This window comes from Dipteris shenzhenensis, chromosome 6 (genome assembly GCF_047967505.1).
Source record: "Dipteris shenzhenensis isolate YYH24624 ecotype China chromosome 6, Dip_SZ_1.0, whole genome shotgun sequence".
NCBI classification, from domain to species: Eukaryota; Viridiplantae; Streptophyta; class Polypodiopsida; order Gleicheniales; family Dipteridaceae; genus Dipteris; species Dipteris shenzhenensis.
In genome coordinates, this window is record NC_141601.1 from 45,632,802 (window position 1) to 45,651,634 (window position 18,833).

At 43.0% G+C, this 18,833-nt stretch overlaps 1 protein-coding gene across 2 annotated transcripts; it reads left to right on the forward strand.

Annotated features, from left to right (window-relative positions):
- Positions 1-11,977: 11,977 nt before the first annotated feature.
- Positions 11,978-18,277, forward strand: LOC147901230 (cold-regulated 413 inner membrane protein 2, chloroplastic-like). 2 transcript variants are annotated; one of them, XM_087376218.1, is made up of 7 exons: positions 11,978-12,064; positions 12,365-12,574; positions 12,974-13,132; positions 13,402-13,497; positions 13,651-13,715; positions 14,537-14,606; positions 17,904-18,277. In XM_087376218.1, exons 2-7 carry the CDS (start codon positions 12,381-12,383, stop codon positions 18,076-18,078), a joined length of 759 nt encoding a protein of 252 aa, XP_087232344.1. In that variant the 5' UTR covers positions 11,978-12,064; positions 12,365-12,380; the 3' UTR covers positions 18,079-18,277. The 2 variants fall into 2 exon arrangements, with proteins under 2 accessions (XP_087232344.1, XP_087232343.1); XM_087376217.1 differs by having other exon boundaries at positions 11,983-12,183.
- The last annotated feature ends 556 nt before the right edge of the window (positions 18,278-18,833 follow it).

Consider the following 18,833-nt stretch of genomic DNA (forward strand, 5'->3'; position numbering starts at 1 on the left):
GATTGTTAGTCTTTTGAGATTTTTTTCTTGTTGGACTCATTGGGCTTTACATACATAGTCTGTTTCCATCTCCCACTTGTTGTAAGCCAAGAATCGTATGAGTGAGTCATAGGTTGGGGCCATGAGTGTTGCCACATGATAGTGGGCAATCCATGGAGCATCCCATGTACTACTGCTAAGGGATGAGGTCATCAATTTGTGAGGGGGAATGAAGGGGCAAATTGATGTGTGTGTGTGTAAGCCTATGGGCTTGGAGTCCTATGCAAGAAGTGTGTGAGTGTAGGTGTGCTAGAAGGTTCTAGTTAGGTGTGTCAGGTTGGTGTGATGAGTGAGTGATCATAGGAGGTGATTGATTAAGAAAATCAGGGAGATGATTGTGGATCTGGGATCTACCTACATGGAGGCAGTTGCCTATATATGTAGCCACTCTATGAATAAACATTTGTGTCTCATTGTTTCCATATGGATTTACAAGTACTTCATCTGGGTGGATCTACCACTCTTCCTTCCATTGTTCGGTCACCTGCACTGCATTAGGATCCATGATGTCCAAGTGCATAAACTTTATATCTCTTGTGCTGCACTTGTCATGCATCCATTTGGTGATGGGGCTCTTGCACACTTCCAAAAGATTAAGCAACATTTGGGTGGCTTTAGTGGCTGCTACATGGCCAATAGTCGTTCAATCAACTAGAGCACATTTGCAAAGTACTCCGACAATGTTTGACCAGTCGCTTGGGATAATTTGTGGACCTAAACCAACAATTCCCACCACTTTTCTCTATAAGTGGCTCTCTACCGCTTTGCTTTTGCCTTGACCACATGGTAAAATTCTTACATAGCATGGTCATAAAAGGAAACCTTCGCGGGAAGATAATCCAGAGGAATGACCTATGCTGGAGGCTAGTACCTTGCCAGTTAGAAAGTAGACACAACATTTGGATCACCTAGCAATGCTATCTCCATAGTGCAATAAGTAACTCTGAAGTCCTCCTAGGATGGCTCGTAATGTGTTTGTCGGCATGAATATGGCCATGGGTAGGAATTTAGCAATGGTGATGGGCATTGGAACAAAAAAGGAAAAGGGAGGCCGCCGTCAACCTAGAGAGGATGAACCAATTGGAGAAGTAACGCAGTAGGAACAACCGTGGTAGGTGGGTGCTCGATCTCCAATGTTAGCAAGGCATGGGTAGTAGACCCATCACTAAAACCCACTGCCAAACTGGTATGCGTTGGGTGCTCACTTTCTTGGATCCCTGGTTGACAGCTACCTTGGAACTCGTGGTCTTTGTTGATGCAATCCGAGTGCGCACAATCAATGGGGTCTACAAAGGAGACCAATGGCCTCCAAGACATGCAAGTTTGCCCTCATCATCCAACCCCCATTGACATGGTCTTTTGTTAGGGTTCTCCTTAAGTGTTGGGTGCATTTGCATGAGTCATTATTGATTTGTTCAAGAGTACACAACAAGCCCTAGAGCACTTCATTTTTCACCTTTACCCTATAATTTTTGGCATGACACCGAGTCACTTCTTTTCAAGGAGCGACAACAACTAAAGCTTGCTCTGATGTTGCCACCTATTTTTGAGTGCATCTCTATTCATGGAATTCTTCCAGCTCTGTATCCATGGCTTGCAGAGATCTCTAATGCTCTTGAACTTGGAGGTTAAGGGTTGCATTCTGAGGGGATATCTCAGCACCTAGAGTAAGGCTAGGGAATAGTCACATGGGGGGATGTGAGGATCTGTGAATGGACCCTTGAGGTTCCAACTTTCTATAACTTCCCTTAGTCTTCTCTCTTGATGTATTCAGTCATGTATTGCACGTATGCAGAGTTATCATGATTTCTCTCTTTGTATTTCATTTTTTTCAAAGTCTGATTCCTATTTCTATCTTCCTCAAATCTGAATTCCTTATAGCTAGAAATGTAGATTTAATCTCTACTTGTTACAGTAGTGATCCTACAAAAAATTGGGCACGTGGAGATGAATGAATTCTATAAATTTTCCTCAGCCCACATGGCAAAGGGGTTTCCGTTCAAGAAAAGCTTGCATAGAAGAAAGAAGACCCTAATACTTGGAAAGAGAGCATCGATTTGCTTTGTGATGCTTGTTGTAATTTCCATTGTTTTATTCTTTCTGCAATTGGGAGTGAATGGTTAACAACACAGAGTTTGCAAGCGTATCAAGCAAGTGGGCCTTTGGGTTCATGTTGTAAGCTCATTGTTGACCTTCGAAGCAGTGCCACGGCTAAGGACATGGGTCCTTGCTGAGAGAAACAAAACAAAGCTGACCAAGGAACCTATGATAGAATGCTTCCCCGTGTTTGTTCCAAGAACGAGATGGAGTGATTTCTTGGAGGTATTTTTCCTTGCTTCTTAGCGATGAAGTATGCGAACAAAGAAGGGAGTGAGAGGATTATGTTTGGCGATGATCCAAAATATGTAGAATCAACGACAACAATGCATATAAGGACAAAAAGCACCAAATCAGAATTGTGTGAATGTTTCTTCAATGAACACTATTTCTTGCTTTGTTTTGAGTCTTTTGAATTGGCGAGGGAAGGCGAAAGTCATACATTGCAAACAACCAGGTCACCAAAGGAAGTATTGCAAAGCAGAATCATATGATACATGTTCATGCTATGCACCAGCGTTTGCTATTGATGTGATGTGGAATCAAGAGAAGACAGATCCAAATGCATTATTTGTTGAAGAGCTTGAGTATAGAAGCCCTTACAACAAAGAAGGTTTGGGATATGTTTCTAATTCTGAAGCGAGTCAAAGCAAAGAAGCTGATATTATTTTTGATAATTATGCAATTGATTATTTGAAGATTGCATCATTCATGTGTGATGATGGTGAAGCTCTTGAGGAATATATCAAAGATGCATGTGTGAGCATTTTTCCTATCTTGGATAAACAAATGGACCAATAATCAAAGCAAGAAATGAATCAAAGGTTTGATGTCAATGATGAAGATAAGATTTCAGCTCATGATGTTTCTAATGATGATATTCAAGTTGATAAGCATGTGTGTCAAGGAGATACAGTTATTTAGCAATTTCTTTGTCCCTTGAGGATGAGTAACTCTGTAGTCCTCCTAACCTAGTGCAATAAGTAACTCTGAAGTCCTCCTAACCTAGTGCCATCTCCATAGTGCAATAAGTAACTCTAAAGTCCTCCTAACCTAGGATGGCTCATAATGTGTTTGTCAGTGTGAATATGGCCATGGGTAGGAATTTAGCAATGGTGATGGGCATTGGAACAAAAAAGGAAAAGGGAGGCCATCCTTAACCTAGAGAGAATGGACCAATTGGAGAAGTAACACAGTAGGAACAACCCTAGTAGGTGGGTGCTCGATCTCCAACATTAGCAAGGCATGGGTAGTAGACCCATCACTAGAACCCACTGCCAAACTGGTACGGGTTGGGTGCTTACTTTCTTGGATCCCTAGCCGATAGTTGCCTTGGAACTCCTGCTCTTTGTTGATGCAATCAGAGTGTGCACAATCAATGGGGTCTACAAAGGAGATCGATGGCCTCCAAGACATGCAAGTTCACCCTCATCATCCAACCCCCATCGACATGGTCTTTTGTTAGGGTTCTCGTCAAGTGTTGGGTGCATCTGCATGAGCCATTATTGATTTGTTCAAGAGTACACAACAAGCCCTAGAGCACTTCATTTTACACCTTTAACTGTAATTTTTGGCATGACACCGAGTCACTTCTTTTCAAGGAGCGACAACAACTAAAGCTTGCTCTGATGTTGCCACCTATTTTTGAGTGCATCTCTACTCATGGGCTTCTTCCAGCTCTGTATCCATGGCTTGTAGAGATCTCTAATGCTCTTGAACTTGGAGGGTCAAGGTTGCATTCTGAGGGGATAACTCAGCACCTAGAGTAAGGTTAGGGAATAGTCACATGGGGGGATGTGAGGACCTGTGAATGGACCCTTGAGGTTCCAACTTTCTATAACTTCCCTTAGTCTTCTCTCTTGATGTATTCAATCATGTATTGCACGTATGCAAAGTTATAATGATTTCTCTCTTTGTATTTCATAGTTTTTGAAGTCTAATTCCTATTTCTATCTTCCTCAAATCTGAATTCCTAATAGCTAGAAATGTAGATTTACTCTCTACTTGTTACACTAGTGATCCTACAAACAATTGGGTGCGTGGAGATGAATGAATTCTGTAAATTTTCCTCAGTGCACATGGCAAAGGGGTTTTCGTTCAAGAAAAGCTTGCATAGAAGAAAGAAGACCCTAATACTTGGAAAGAGAGCATCGATTTGCTTTGTGATGCTTGTTGTAATTTCCATTGTTTTATCCTTTCTACAATTGGGAGCGAACGGTTAACAACACAGAGTTCGGCTCATTGTTGACCTTCGAAGCAATGCCATGACTAAGGACATGGGTCCTTGCTGAGAGAAACAAAACAAAGCTAACCAAGGAACCTATGATAGAATGCTTTCCCACGTTTGTTCCAAGAAGGAGATGGAGTGATTTCTTGGAGGTATTTTTCCTTGCTTCTTAGTGATGAAGTATGCGAACAAAGAAGCGAGTGAGAGGATTATGTTTGGCGACGATCCAAAATATGTAGAATCAACGACAACAATGCATATAAGGACAAAAAGCACCAAATCAGAATTGTGTGAATGTTTCTTCAATGAACACTATTTCTTGCTTTGTTTTGAGTCTTTTGAATTGGCGAGGGAAGGCAAAAGGCATACATTGCAAACAACCAGGTCATCAAAGGAAGTATTGCAAAGCAGAATCATATGATACATGTTCATGCTATGCACCAGCTTTTGCTATTGATGTGATGTGGAATCAAGAGAAGACAGATCCAAATGCATTATTTGAAGAGCTTGAGTATAGAAGCCCTTACAACAAAGAAGGTTTGGGAAAGGTTTCTAATTCTGAAGCAAGTCAAAGCAATGAAGTTGATATTGTTTCCGATAATTATGCAATTGATTATTTGAAGATTGCATCATTCATGTGTGATGATGGTGAAGCTCTTGAGGAGTATATCAAAGATGCATGTGTGAGCATTTTTCCTACCTTGGATGAAAAAATGGATCAATAAGCAAAGCAAGAAATGAATCAAAGGTTTGATGTCAATGATGAAGATAAGATTTCAGCTCATGATGTTTCTAATGATGATGTTCAAGTTGATAAGCATGTGTGTCAAGGAGATACAGTTATTTAGCAGTTTATTTTGTCCTTTGAGGAAGAGTATGCCTTGTTGGAAGGATTTGTTCAAGCACAAACCCAACTCAAAGGAGTTGAGAAGGTAGTGATGCAAGGAGGAAAAGAAGAGGACTAGCCCGAGAGCCAAAGAAGCCAAGAGGAACCCTCTCTATCCCTCAATCTCACACCAAGTTTGCTACACTCCACCTTGCCACTCGGGTGCCCCCTGCTTGGTTCCTTGTGATCTAACCGTGGTGCCTAGTCATCCAAGTACTGGGGACTCACCCAGAACCACAAGAAACCCCTGACCCAGCAAATCCAGGGAGTACGATTCCTCCTAATTCCGACCTTCTACGAGCTTGGAAATGCAAGAACGCAAATGCTCTGTGTGCCTTGGTTACAGGTATTACTCATAGTGTTTTGAGCTTACATCTAAGGCAACTATGGCCTAGAACATATTGAAGAGTCAGTATGAGACGCGGAATCAAAGAAGGATCCAGAACCTGGAGAATCAGCTCGTAGCTAAGAAGTTTAATGAAGGAGAGACAACGGAGGCGTTCATAACCCAAATCAAAAATTTGTGTGACTAGATGGCTAGTGATGGGATATAAAAGACTAGTGAAGAGCTAGCTCGGTGGGGTCTTCGGATCTGTCCACCAAGGTTTGATAGACTAGTAATAGCACTTAACACTCAGGTGAGACCCCAACCATTGTCATTTGAGGTGTTCTGTGCTTTACTTATGGAGGAGGAATTGAGGCTTAAAGCTCAAGATGGAGGCGGCAATGGGGATGCTGCGTTCTCTGCCATTGTGAAAGGCAAAGGTGGTTCCTCAACCAAAGGTGAGTCCTCTAGTGGTGACAAAAAGAAGAAGGGTGGCAAGAAGAAGTTTCAGGGAGAATGCTTCTACTGCAAGAAGAAGGGCCATGTGATTGCAGATTGCCAGGTCAAGAAAGCAGATGAAAATAATGGGATCCCGAAGAAGACAAATAATGGTACCCTGAAGAAGACAGATAAGGGGAAAGAGACAGTTAACACAGTGGAAGCAGAGTTGGATCTATTTCTGGCCATTGAGGAAGAGTGTTCCTCAGTCCAACAAGCTTCAACCACTGATTCATGGGTGTTGGATAGTGGTGCCTCCCGTCACATGACCTGCAAGAAGGGTCTATATTGTTCCATGCAGCCTCTACAGGAACCCACCACCATGACGGCTGGTAATAATGCAAAATGCCTTGTTGGTACATGTACGGTTTCATTTGTTTCTGTAAATGGAGATGCTAAGAAACTATCTAATGTGTTGTATGTTCCACAAATCAAGAGAAATTTGCTATCAGTTGCTTCCATAACTGACCTTGACCATGAGGTGAGGTTCAACAAGACAGGAGCAAAAATTTTGGATAATGCAGGAAATCTTGTTGGCACAAGAGTAAGGAGGAACAACCTGTATGAGCTAAGTGCTCTTACAGCCACCGCTGGAGTGGGCACAAGTAGACTTTGGCATGAAAGATTTGGCCACATCGGATTTGCAGTGTTGAAGGAGATGTAGAAGCAAGGTATGGTTGCTCACTTACTTGCAGTCGTAGAAATCAAAGAACCGTGTGAAGCTTTCATGATGGGCAAGCAAGAGAGAAAGGCATTCCCACAAGAAAGCAAGAATAGAGCAAACACTCCTCTAGAGTTGGTGCATGTTGACTTGTGCGGTAAGATGCCTACACAGGCCTTGGGGGGATCTTCCTTTTTTTTGTTGATTGTCGACGACTATAGTAGGAAGATGTGGGTGTACTTTCTTCATGAAAAGGCTCAAGCTTTTGGTAAATTGAAAGAATGGTTATAGCTTGTTGAAAATGAAACAGGGAGAAAAGTGAAGAAAATTAGATCGGATGGTGGTGGTGAGTCTGTTTCTACAGAGTTTGGGGATTTTTGCAAGAGCAAAGGGATCAAGTGACAAACGATGACACCACATACGCCTCAACAAAATTCGGTTGTTGAATGCCGAATGCGGACCACAGTGGAGATGGGGAGGTGTATGTTGAAAGGTGTTGGACTGCCAAACCGCTTTTGGGCTGAGGTTGTCAATACTGCGGTTTACATCCTTAATCGCAGCTATACAAAGGCACTCAAAGGTAAAACACCACATGAGGTTTACAGCGGTAAGAAGCCATCTGTCTCACACTTCAGAACGTTTGGGTGTGAATGCTATGCACATGTACCAAACAGAGACAGAAACAAGCTACAACAAAAAAAGCACCAAATGTATCTTCATAGGCTATTGTGATGAGAAGAAAGCCTATAACTTGTATGACCGAGAGGCAAAGAAGATCATAGCGAGCCACGATGTGGTGTTCAGGGAGCAGCCACATGCAGTGGAGGTAGAGAAGAGCTCTTCCACTTTATCATCAAGTGAAGAGGTAATTCACTATGGACCTATCCCAAGAGCTATAAAGGAGGAGGAAATATCAGATGATGAAGGTATAAGTCACCAACCTGTTTTTACACCACCAGAAAAGCCATTTTCGCGATGGGTAAGGCAGCTGTACGACCGTGATAACCAGATGCCTATGTCTGTTGAGCAGCATGCAGATGGACCAAGGCGGCGGTCTCAGAGAATCGAGGAGCAAAGGAGGGCTTCTGCTCACATAGTCAATATGGCCTTGATGGCTAAGATTATTGCGGAAGTAAAGGAGCCTGTGAGTTTGGAGGAAGCACTTGTAGACTGAGATTGGAAAAATGCTATGCAAGTAGAATATGACAGCATCATGAAGAATGAAACTTGTTGGGAGCTGGTAGATCGACCACCTAACAGAAAGGTTATTGGCACCAAGTGGGTTTGGAAGGTAAAGTACACGGCCGATGGGACTTTGGAAAAGTACAAAGCTAAATTGGTTACACAAGGATTTTCATAGGTTGAAGGGTTTGATTTTCAAGAATCGTTCACTCCAATTGCCAAAATGACCACTATTCACACAGTACTATCGGTGGCTACTCATAAAAAGTGGTCAGTTTAACAAATGGATGTTAAATCAGCATTCTTGAATGGTGACCTCAAGCAGGAGGTGTACCTGGCTCAACCACCTGGGTTTGAGGCCCCCCATTCTGAGAACACAGTATATAAGCTGAAGAAGGCTCTATACGGGCTGAAACAGGCCCCAAGAGCATGGTACCAATGGATAGACAAATTCTTTCATAAATTAAACTTCAAAAGATGTGCCTCAGATGCTAACTTGTATGTGTACAGGAAAGGTGGAAAATCTGCTATTATGGTTCTATATGTGGACGATCTCCTTATTACATGTGACTATGAAGACATGATCTAGCAGACTAGAAAGGCGTTGAGCACTGAGTTTGAGATGATAGACTTAGTCTTGATGCACTACTGTTTGGGGATTGAAGTCTGGCAAGAGCCAAGCAAGATCTTCATCTCTCAATAGAAATATGCAAGGGAGATCTTGAAGGCATTTGATATGTCCAAGTGCAAGGAGATAGCTACACCTATGGAGGTAAATGTGAGGCTCTCTATGGAGGATGCCTCACCACCAGCAGACATCGGGAGGTACAGGAAGTTGGTCAGCAGTCTCATCTATCTGTGCAACACTAGACCGGCGGACATCAGTTTTGCTATTGGCATTTTGAGCAGGTTCTCCAATAAGCCCCAAGAGAATCATTAGAATGCAGGGATGCGGGTGCTCAAGTATGTGAAGGGCACTCTTGATTATGGCATCACCTATGGTACGGGCACTTCCTTGGCTAGTCATTGTGACTCAGATTGGGCGTTGAAATGTTGATTCTAGGAAATCAGTTTCTGGATATTGTTTCTCTTTAGGTTCAGGTATCCCCTCTTGGATCAGTAAGAAACAACCAACAGTGGCATTGTCTTCTACCGAAGCTGAGTACAAGGCAGCATGTTTTGCTACTTGTGAAGCAGTGTGGCTGAGGAGGATCTTATGGCACATGGGAGTGCAAGAGGATGAGGCAACTGTGCTGAGGTGCGACAATCAAAGTTGCATGGCCATTGCTAAAAATCTAGTGTTTCATGCGTGCACAAAACATATAGAGATTCAGTATCACTATGTGCGTGATTTGACCGAGGACGGGATAGTGGAATTGGTCTACTATCCAACATAGCAAAATGGAGCAGATATCTTCACAAAGGCACTCGGGAAGGATTAGCTTCAGGGTCATCTTCAGAGACTCGGCATTGGGCCGAGAAGGTAGTTCACCTACGGGTGGACTTTTATGAAACTGTTAGATATGCTCAATGCCCCACCCTCTTGGTAACCAATAGTGGTCCAAGGTGCTCAAGTTGTAAGGCCCCCATATGAGGAGAAGCCATGTGTGAGCCCAGGACACTGGATGGATCTTGACTTGCATTTTAGATGAGGTCTATCAAATGAGACTATTGATGGTAGAAAGGTGATTGTGTGGGAGCCCCTTGCTCTTGCTGGGGTTTGGGGGCGAGCGGCCCCCTCGGTGGGGGTTCAGGGGCGAGAGCCCTCGAGGCGATGGTTCAGGGAATATTCCTTGAATATTCCATGGACGACTAGTCGGTTCCACCGACTAGGTTGACTGGTCGGCTTCACCGACTAGGTTGACTGATCGGTTCCACCGACTATGTTGATCTGACTACCCCCCTCATAGCTATAAAGTGGCGACCTACCTAGTCCATTGTACTAGATCAGATCTTCCAGCTAGTAGCTCTTCACCTAGTATCTATCTAGATCGCCATCTAAACTCCACTGTGGGAGCGCACGGGTGGATGGAGCCATCATCTGTACTACATCAGTATTGAAGGAAAATTTTGTTCATCTCTAGTTTGTTGTGTACTCTGTATTCTTTGTTCAGTTTACGTTCCGCTGCACCGTGTAATTTAACAGAAACCTCTTCTTTGATCTTGTTCTTATGAAACCTCCTATGTCAACAATTAAAGTGGGATTTCTCTAGTGCATAATCTAGCTCACCACAAGCGTACAAAGTCCATCAAAGTGTGCCTCCATTTTATATGTGATATAATTGTGAAGCAAGAAGTCTCCCCATATATCATTCAATGCACGTTGACATTCTTTACAAAAGCTCTCGGTCATCATGAAGACAAATGATGTGCCATGGAATGCTTAACTTAGTTGTTTGTAAAAGTAAATAAAGACTGCTCTTCCAAGTTTCAAGGAGGGCCTATACAGTCTATGGTGGTGTTGCTTTGTTTGCATGTTGTCCTTTCAACTCTCTCCTTTTTTCAAGTCCTTCAAACAATAATAAAGCTTGTTTTGATTTGTTGATGATCCTTTTCAAATCTCTTAACATGCCCATTTAGTGTTTTTTGTCATTGCACAAACACGCAAAGAGTGGCCCATGCCTCTCAAGGAAGATGAGTGGTATTGAAAGAAATTTATTAGCACCCCTTGCATAGAGTCCTTTTATAGAGGAGTGCTATAGGGGAGACTTGGATAGATCTTTGGGATTTTTAAAATTACTATTTTTAGGCTGTGTGTGTGTAAAACAAAGAGGGAGTGCTGATAAGTATCCATGCTCTGTTGTTTCCCTATTGTACTCTTCATAAATCCTCAAATGTTATTCTTGTGACCCACCCATGTCCCATGTTGGACTAGGCATAAAGTGGGGATCTTTTGACCATAGGGCCATCATGACTCCTCGTAATTTGAAAGATTGAAAAAGGTTTAAATAATGAAATCATTTCTCTTTCTTTTATATGTGCAATGGGTGAGACTAGAGAGGTGCAACTCTTCCACATGGAAACTAAATGTGATTGAGCTTATGCATGGGAATCTGCGCATGTAATTCACATTTGACTAACTTGGAGTTGTCCCCTTGAAGAAACATGTCTTCGATTTTGGTTGGAAACTAACACACCTGAGCCTTTAGCACATTCAGTTAGACAACCCCCCCTCCCCCTGTGATGACTTCTTTCCAGTGCATACAATTTCCTTGTAGTAATTGGCCATGAATACTTGATGCGCATGGATTGGAGACCCCACCAAGGGGTCTATCGGCGGATGGTGATGCTTTTCTTTCCCAGCTCTCCAAAGCCACATTGATATAGGGATTACTATTAAGGGCTCACATTTTGTGGCTTCTTTGGAGGCACCCTCTCTTCCACCATTCAACCTTTCCCTTCTCTTTCCCTCCTTATGTCCTCCTCGAGGTCTCCTTTGGTTATGTGCTGTTTAGTTTGAAAGAAGTTGCTGCTGACATGCACTTCATAGTTCTTTATTACATATTCCCTAGGTGCTCTTAGTTCGATGGAGGCTCTTATTGGCATGCCCTTCATAGTTCTTTATTAGAGATTCTCCTGTGGAATAGATAGAGAAGGTCTCAACTTCTAAGCTTATTCTATGCACCAAAGGCTGGGTTCACACCATCCGATGCCATCCTCCAAAAAGGCAGCGGAAGCGTTGCTGTCCTAAGTGGCCCAATAGGAGGGAGAAGTGTGGACATTGACATAAGAAAATTGTGTCCGGCACAGAAAGGCCTCCCAACCTACGGCCGACTGTGACAATCTCCCTTTCCAGCTGTGGTGACAGTTAATGGGAGCCTGCAATATAAGTGATCGAAGTTCGGGGTGACGGAAAAGCATGACGAGTATTTCGCGTGCGATGGGCAAGGGGTGGAGCGAGAAGAGGCAATCTAGGGAGATGAGAACGTGGCCAAGGGATGGGGGAGACAAGTGGAATTGTGCGAATCTTAAATATCTTAAATAATATATATATATATATATATAAGCGTGGCTTATTGTGATTGAAGGAGAGCAAAGCTTTTTGGCTGTTAATAATCCAAACGATGACAGAGTCTCTCTCACAATCTCTCTTTGTTTTTCATCATCGTCATCTTCTTGACTTCTGTTCTTGTTTAGCTCACTCATCAGGTACGACCTCCGATCACCTCTGCAAACCTTCTCCCTCTCAGAAATCCCATCATCCTCAGCTTACACCACTGCTCTCTCACTCTCTTTCTCAATTTCTCTTCCTTCCCCCGATTCCTTTGGTGAGCTGTTTCTCCCCTCCCCTCAATTGCATTTTCACAGCCTCGCCGCTGGACCGCTACGTCTCTGCCCTTCCATTTGTTGTTTCCAACACTTCCCAGCTCCCAAAATCGCCTGGATTTGCGTTGCACTTTTCGTACGGTTCTTCACAAGTCGGACGAATGCTTTTTCGCTGTTCTGCAGGATTGTAGCTTTTCCGATGGCTCTTCTCTCAGGAGCTGCGACGCATTGCATGAGAAGCACCTGCAAAACGTCTCTCAATTTCGCAAATTCGCTTACAAGACATACCCATTGTAGTACCGAATCTCGTTCACGTGCTTCACTCACACTTCAGGGAAGTTCGTGTACTCCCAAGTTGGACGTCTCGAGCAAACGTCGTCCTCAAGTTATAAGGTTTGTTCTTGCTCTTGGGCACAATTGGTGCCCCTCTCTCCCTAGTGAAGGGAATGTTGCAAAAATACAGCCATCTTTGGGACAGCCAATATCAAATGTATATAAAGACAGGATTGATGTACATATCTTAAAAAACGTGAGTGTCAAAATTGAAGGAAAGTGATCTAGGACATAAATTATACACAATTCTGGACTGAAGACACGATTAGAAAAGGAAAACCAAATCCAGAGTATTCATTTGACGTAGCGTTCGACGAGGCAATTCACGCTTATAGTGCTGGTGGGAGTAATCATCGACTTTCAAGAGTAGCATTTCCTCCTCTCTCTTCCTGAAATTTAGATATATAGTATATCAGACGCCAGAGCAGAGACACTACTTATCGAAGTTGGCTTTTGCAGATTCACGTCACCATTTTTTGTGGACGCAACTCTTGTTAGGCTGAGAAGTGAGATTGCAAAAGTTGAGAGACCTGGTGGTAAAGGTGGCGCTTGTGCAAGCAGTTGCTCAATTGTTATGTCGCCAGAAACTCTCAGATGGATTTTCACGGTATCAGCAGCGTAAGGTTTCCCCCAATGAACGGCTGTTGTTGTCCCTCTAATAGGTATTGTTATAGTGGTTTCATTAGGCTGATTACTCACTGCCGTAGAACGAGATTCCCTCTGAATCTTCTCACACCCCAAAAGAAGCTTCCCCCATCCCGAACTCCACTTCCAAGCGGGAACTGAAGAAAACAAAGCAATAGAAGAGCGTTTATTCCTGAAATTTACATGTCATTAGCTATAATTGCAAGCAGCTTTAACCTTTCTCACACTAACGTATAAAGCAGGCTGCTTATGCTGCTTAGGAATACCGCCATCAACAAGGCCTTCCTTGTTCCTTTGTTAGCCCTGCAAGCACCTGGAGATGTCATAAATTGGCTAAGGTGAATGAATTGGCTTTGCGCATTCTATAGAAAGTATATTGGTATTCTATGGAAAGTATTAATATACTAAGGTTTATTATTTAGGCGTTTGAGGGATTTTGATGAGGAGTAGCGAGTTAAAGATCTTACTTTTCTCTCATGTGGCTCGTGTAGGGGTGAATACGGGTTGTGGGCAGCATTCCTGGCACTCCTTGTTCGGCTGTTTTATTACATTCCTGGTTTGTGACTTACAACCTAAAACAAGCCTGATTTCCTCCAATAGTCAATTTAAAAAAAAACATCTGATGTCGCAGGAGATAGAAATCGGTTCATCTGATATCACATTCAAAAGATGTTGTAGGCGTGGCATGATTCCAGCTGTAAAAAATGATTTCTAAACATATTTAATGTTCACATCAGGTTTGAGCAAAAAGTAAAAATCTTGTTTCCTTGTTTGTGTTGGTGGTTCTTTTGCTTTCTTGCGTTTGCTTTGGTTTGTCTTTTGTTTCCTTCTGTTGCATTGGTGTTTCTTTTGTCTCAATATATTATTTAACATAATTCTCTCTCTCTCTCTCTCTCTCTCTCTCTCTCTCTGTCTGTCTGTCTCTCTCTTCTGCTTTCCTTCTTTGTTATCTTCCTTTTTCACAGTAGTAGTTTTTGGGTTGGGATTTGATGGCTTAACAAGCACTCGGTTTGCCCAAGAGATACCCGAATCTTTCAAAACCGAGATGGCAGCTTATGCTTGGGTACTGATGAGAACATAATTATAGCTTTGCTTACTAAGATTTTTTCTTTTTTATCCTTTCTTGGTGTTATGTCTCCCTTTGTCCCTCATCTCTTTCTCTCTTTTCCTTTGTCTTTCACTTGTTTTGTAAAAATAATAAATTTTAAAGTTGAATATATTCTAGTCTTATGGAGAGTATATATGGGTTCATCACACTCACATATGAAATAGGCACAAAGGTTGATGTGCTTGGCTTGCAAGCTCAGACTATCCATGCCTTATATTAACGTCCTTTGGTTATTCACTAACTAATATCCAATTTTCTATGCCACACAGGAGAACTTGAGCTGCCTTTGATGTTCGTGCTTCTGATCATTACTTCACCTTACCAAGCTATGGATTTCAGGCAAGTTGAAATGACCATCACTTTTCACGTAGATTTGGGGATAATATGCATGCTGTTGTGGGTGTGGATATGATTTTCAGACTACTACTTTCATGTTGGAGTTGAAGGGTTTGTTTAGGTTTTTGGTTTGAAGATAGCAAAAATAAGGCTTTCTAACTGCTGAGACTTTAGTTACATCAGGGACTGTAACTAAGTGATCAATTGTTGATTATTGGATTTACTGATAATATACCCTTGATAGCAATGAGCAATTTTTGTATAGTCCATATGCAGTTTGAAAACGCCACTTGAAGTTTCCATTGAGCCGTAGCGGTCCTAAGGGTTAGCTATTGTTATTAAGATGGTCATATTGAACCTATTCTATGCCTACTTTGCAAAGATTGGTTTACGTTTCACTGGGCCATAGATTGTCACAGGCATAGGTAAAGTATGGTTTAGATCATGCTCCCTAGAAGAATTTGAGGCCTTAAGGAATTCGAGAGAGACAATGAGTGAGAATAGTCTTATGACAAAACACTCTGTAGGTTGATAGAAAATTGTCCTATGAAAGACCGCCCTTTTTTTATTACCACCGTGAGACAATCATGAGTGTCTACCTCCAGTTCTTTTTGTCAGTGGGTAATGCCACAGGCAGTGCTGAATCGACTCTTGAAGACTCAGCGGCTTGTATGATTACTCCGTGTCTGCTCAAGAACCAACAGAGCAATGGGAAGGTAGAAGTAGAACTTGACTCTGGTTGGTGGCTGAACATGAAGGCAAACGATTGAGATTTGTTGTGCCTCTTTGAAAACAGGCTCCATAAGGAGAGACCTCTGTCAAGAGTTGCTTACCAATGCAGGTGGTGTAGGAGGAGAAGGGACTCTATTATGGCAACTCAGACCACTCTTCACTGCCCGTGACATCCCAAAGAGGAGAACCCTCTGATAGCCACAATTGCCACTGTGCATTTGTTTTATAGGTTAGCTAGGTGCAGATTGCCTGCTTTCCCTGGTATCCATTTGCTCTAATCCTCTACCACGATATCTTATGAAGAAAGTGATCGTTTGGAATATCCCGGTGCAGGATAGGGTGCTTTAAGTGAACTGGGGGAGCCTTTCCACCAAGTATGATAGGTGCATCGAACTTCCAAGGGCATGCAAGTTCGGGCAAACTGTTACTACTAATGTGCTGATGGATCCTTATCTGCATGCTGTAGTCCCTCTTGCAAGGTCTCGAGGATGGCTGCATCAATCTCCATGATTTGTTGGCTTGCTTTATGATTGTCACTCCTCTGTTGGCAGCTGTGCTAGTCTTTTCCAAGACCCCAAGGATCTGGTTATGGCATTTTCCCATTTTTCCCAACCATTGTACTTAATGGGCTCCTAGTATAGCATCGCTTGAGTCTTGAAGCTCGGGTGCCAAATGATGGATGTCTCTCTCGATCTCTGGACTGCACTGTGGGCTAGATCGAGTGAGACTTGTATGAAGGTGCTTCTAACTCCTCATTAAGCTCCTAATTTTCTGTGAGCCTTTCCTGGTTAGAGGGACCTTCGAAATGATCCATCTGTGTCAAGTTGCCAAGTTCCCCTTTTTCTTGGGGTTGTTCTTGATGAGACCTTTATACAAGAGAAGCTTCAAATGCGCTAAGCCTAGAGTGAGACCTCTTTAGATTTTGATGATAGAAAGTCTTCTCTCTGACTAAGGAAGAACCAATGTCTGCCAAGCCACCCAGACCTTGGTGGCATGTGTGCTATCATCTAACCTAGAACACATAGGAACTTTGAGCCAAATCATTGAAGTTGTCTCATGCATGCTCTTATGAAAGCACCAATAGGAAGCCATGCACAAGGCCGTAGCCACCAAGATATGGTTGGCCATGAATGCTTTAGTTGCAAGAGGGAGCTTGGCTGAGCTCCATTACAAAAGCTTGTTGTGATGAATGCCATCTATAGCCAGCTCAAGTGACATGCCGATCCTTGTGAGAGCTCTCCGTCTTTATGAAGAACCCAATTTACTTGTGCCAGCTTATCTAAACACTAGAGGCTAGGCATCAATGGTGCAAGAGGAAGCAGACCCTCTCCAAGCAAATTGCTGTCCCGTCAGTAGTATTGTCATCTTTGCATCTAGTAGCTCCTATCGATTCAAGAGGCATAGCCTCCCCACAACAAGGAACAAAAATGGGAGTAAGGGTCAACTCCATTGAACTGACTTGGATAGAAGAAGACCTCACAAGGGTGACTCTCAATGCTCCAGTGAGAAGTTGGCTCGAGATACCTGCATAGAGTGCCACCATTTCTCAGATCACAGGTTATGAGCTCCAGAAAGGCCTAGTCTACTAGGACATAGGTCTTGTCAAAGTCCAGGAGGACGATTGCGAGAGGCTGAGACTCTTTTCGTGCACAGTCAATGGCCTCTCAAAACATGAAAATGGTGTTGGAGATACTACGGCTAAGATCTGTCAGCATGGTCAAGGAGGGTAATCAATGGCCACTGTCGAAGATTCCCCCTCCTCTTGGGGATGGCTCAGCTCACGGCATCATTCTAATTAGAGGATATATAGAAATCAGACTTGAATGCTACATGAGCGTGCCGTATGAGCGGTCTCCCTCCTTTGTGGCATGTGTAAAGGAGGCCGAGGGCTCTAAGGGCTCAGTGAATTTCTATACCTTGCCAGGCTCTACATGTCCATTAAATCCTTGGCCTTTTGTCTCACCATGCCTTCTTTCGTATATTTTTGGCTGTGTAGCCATCCTTCTTGCCCTTTATGTGGGATCCATACCTTGTTTGGAGGGGCATCCATTGTGTCTAGATGCTATGGATAGTTCTGCTATGGACGACAAACCATGGTCGATTGGCGGGATTGGTCTGCCCCCTTTTTCCAAGGGATATGATTTGGGAAGCAGAGGCAAATCCTGACCAAGTGGTCAAACTCTTTGTACCAAGGGCACTATCTTAGTAAGCCTCCAAACTCCCATTTGGAGCCAGCTAGAGGCTGTCACGTATCCAAACCACATCATTCGAGAAGATCGCTGAGTGTATGCGACCTGTATCTTTTCTCATAAGCTGTTTAGCTTTGCTTTTTTCTCAATATCTGAGAAACTGTGCAAAATGACAGGGTTCTCCTAAAAGGCATGTGACTCTATCCCACCATCTTGTTCCTACACCTGTTTTTGTGTGTGTGCATACATGGATGTGCATTTGGGGGACTAGGTGTGCGCGTGGGCTCTTTGGAAAAAAAGGTGTGCACGTGGGCATGTGTGGGGGGTGTGGGGCGGGGGGGAGGTTTTTCCTTAAGCTGAAACACATTTTTGCATGCAGAGGAACAGCAGCTGCGACAATTCTATGCGCAGGTGTGTCTGCTTACCTGGCATATCAACACTTCACTAAAGCAGGAGGGATCAAGGGATCCTTTCGTGAGGGTACATTTTTGGCAAGCTTAGCAATCATCTGCCTCGTATCTATACCATTCATTTTCTTCTTTCAGGGATTTTAAAGAGCATGTCATTCAAATGAACAAATGTACGTGTGTACGCTCTTGACCTGCATTGGATGCATAATTGCACGAGCAGCATTATCAAGCTTGTAGCGTTGTGGCAGTATGTAATTGATGTAAATATATTGCTATCAGGGAGCTTTCTGCTTCTCGAATTTATAGGTGAGAACAATGCGCAACATGAATATCTATTTGGAAACCAGGAAAGGTCTTTGATTTAAGTTCTTGTAACACCTATTTAAGTTTAGAAATGTTACATTAAGAAATAGGACCCGTCGCTCTGCATTTCCTCCATCTTCCTTCGTTTGTGCTCGCTCTCCTTTCCTTTGTATTGATTATCTGAAATCTATTGCGTTTGGTAGCTTTAGTACGCATGGCATCCACCTAAGGGATTCTATAATATTCCAAAACGTACTTATTCTTGGTTATTGAGGGGATGGTAAGGGTTGATTTCTTACAAAGGAAAGGTTCATTTCTGTTGGTTTTTTAGATTCACTTGTACAGTATTCCAAGTCCCACACTACCCTGAGCCTATGTGTCTACACGATTGCTCACCGATGTGAATACGTAAGGCTGGGAAAGGGTTTCTTCAAAGACCGGCAGTTCCGTTCCTAAAGATTTTCTTTGAAAGAATGTCACAGGTAACCCGCCTCCCTATCCCAAATTTTCGGGACCTTTCTGCAATTTGTGCAGTCAATGTTGGCTGCAACCCTAGGGTACTGCACACTTGGTATAGATCTTTGTCCAACGAGCCG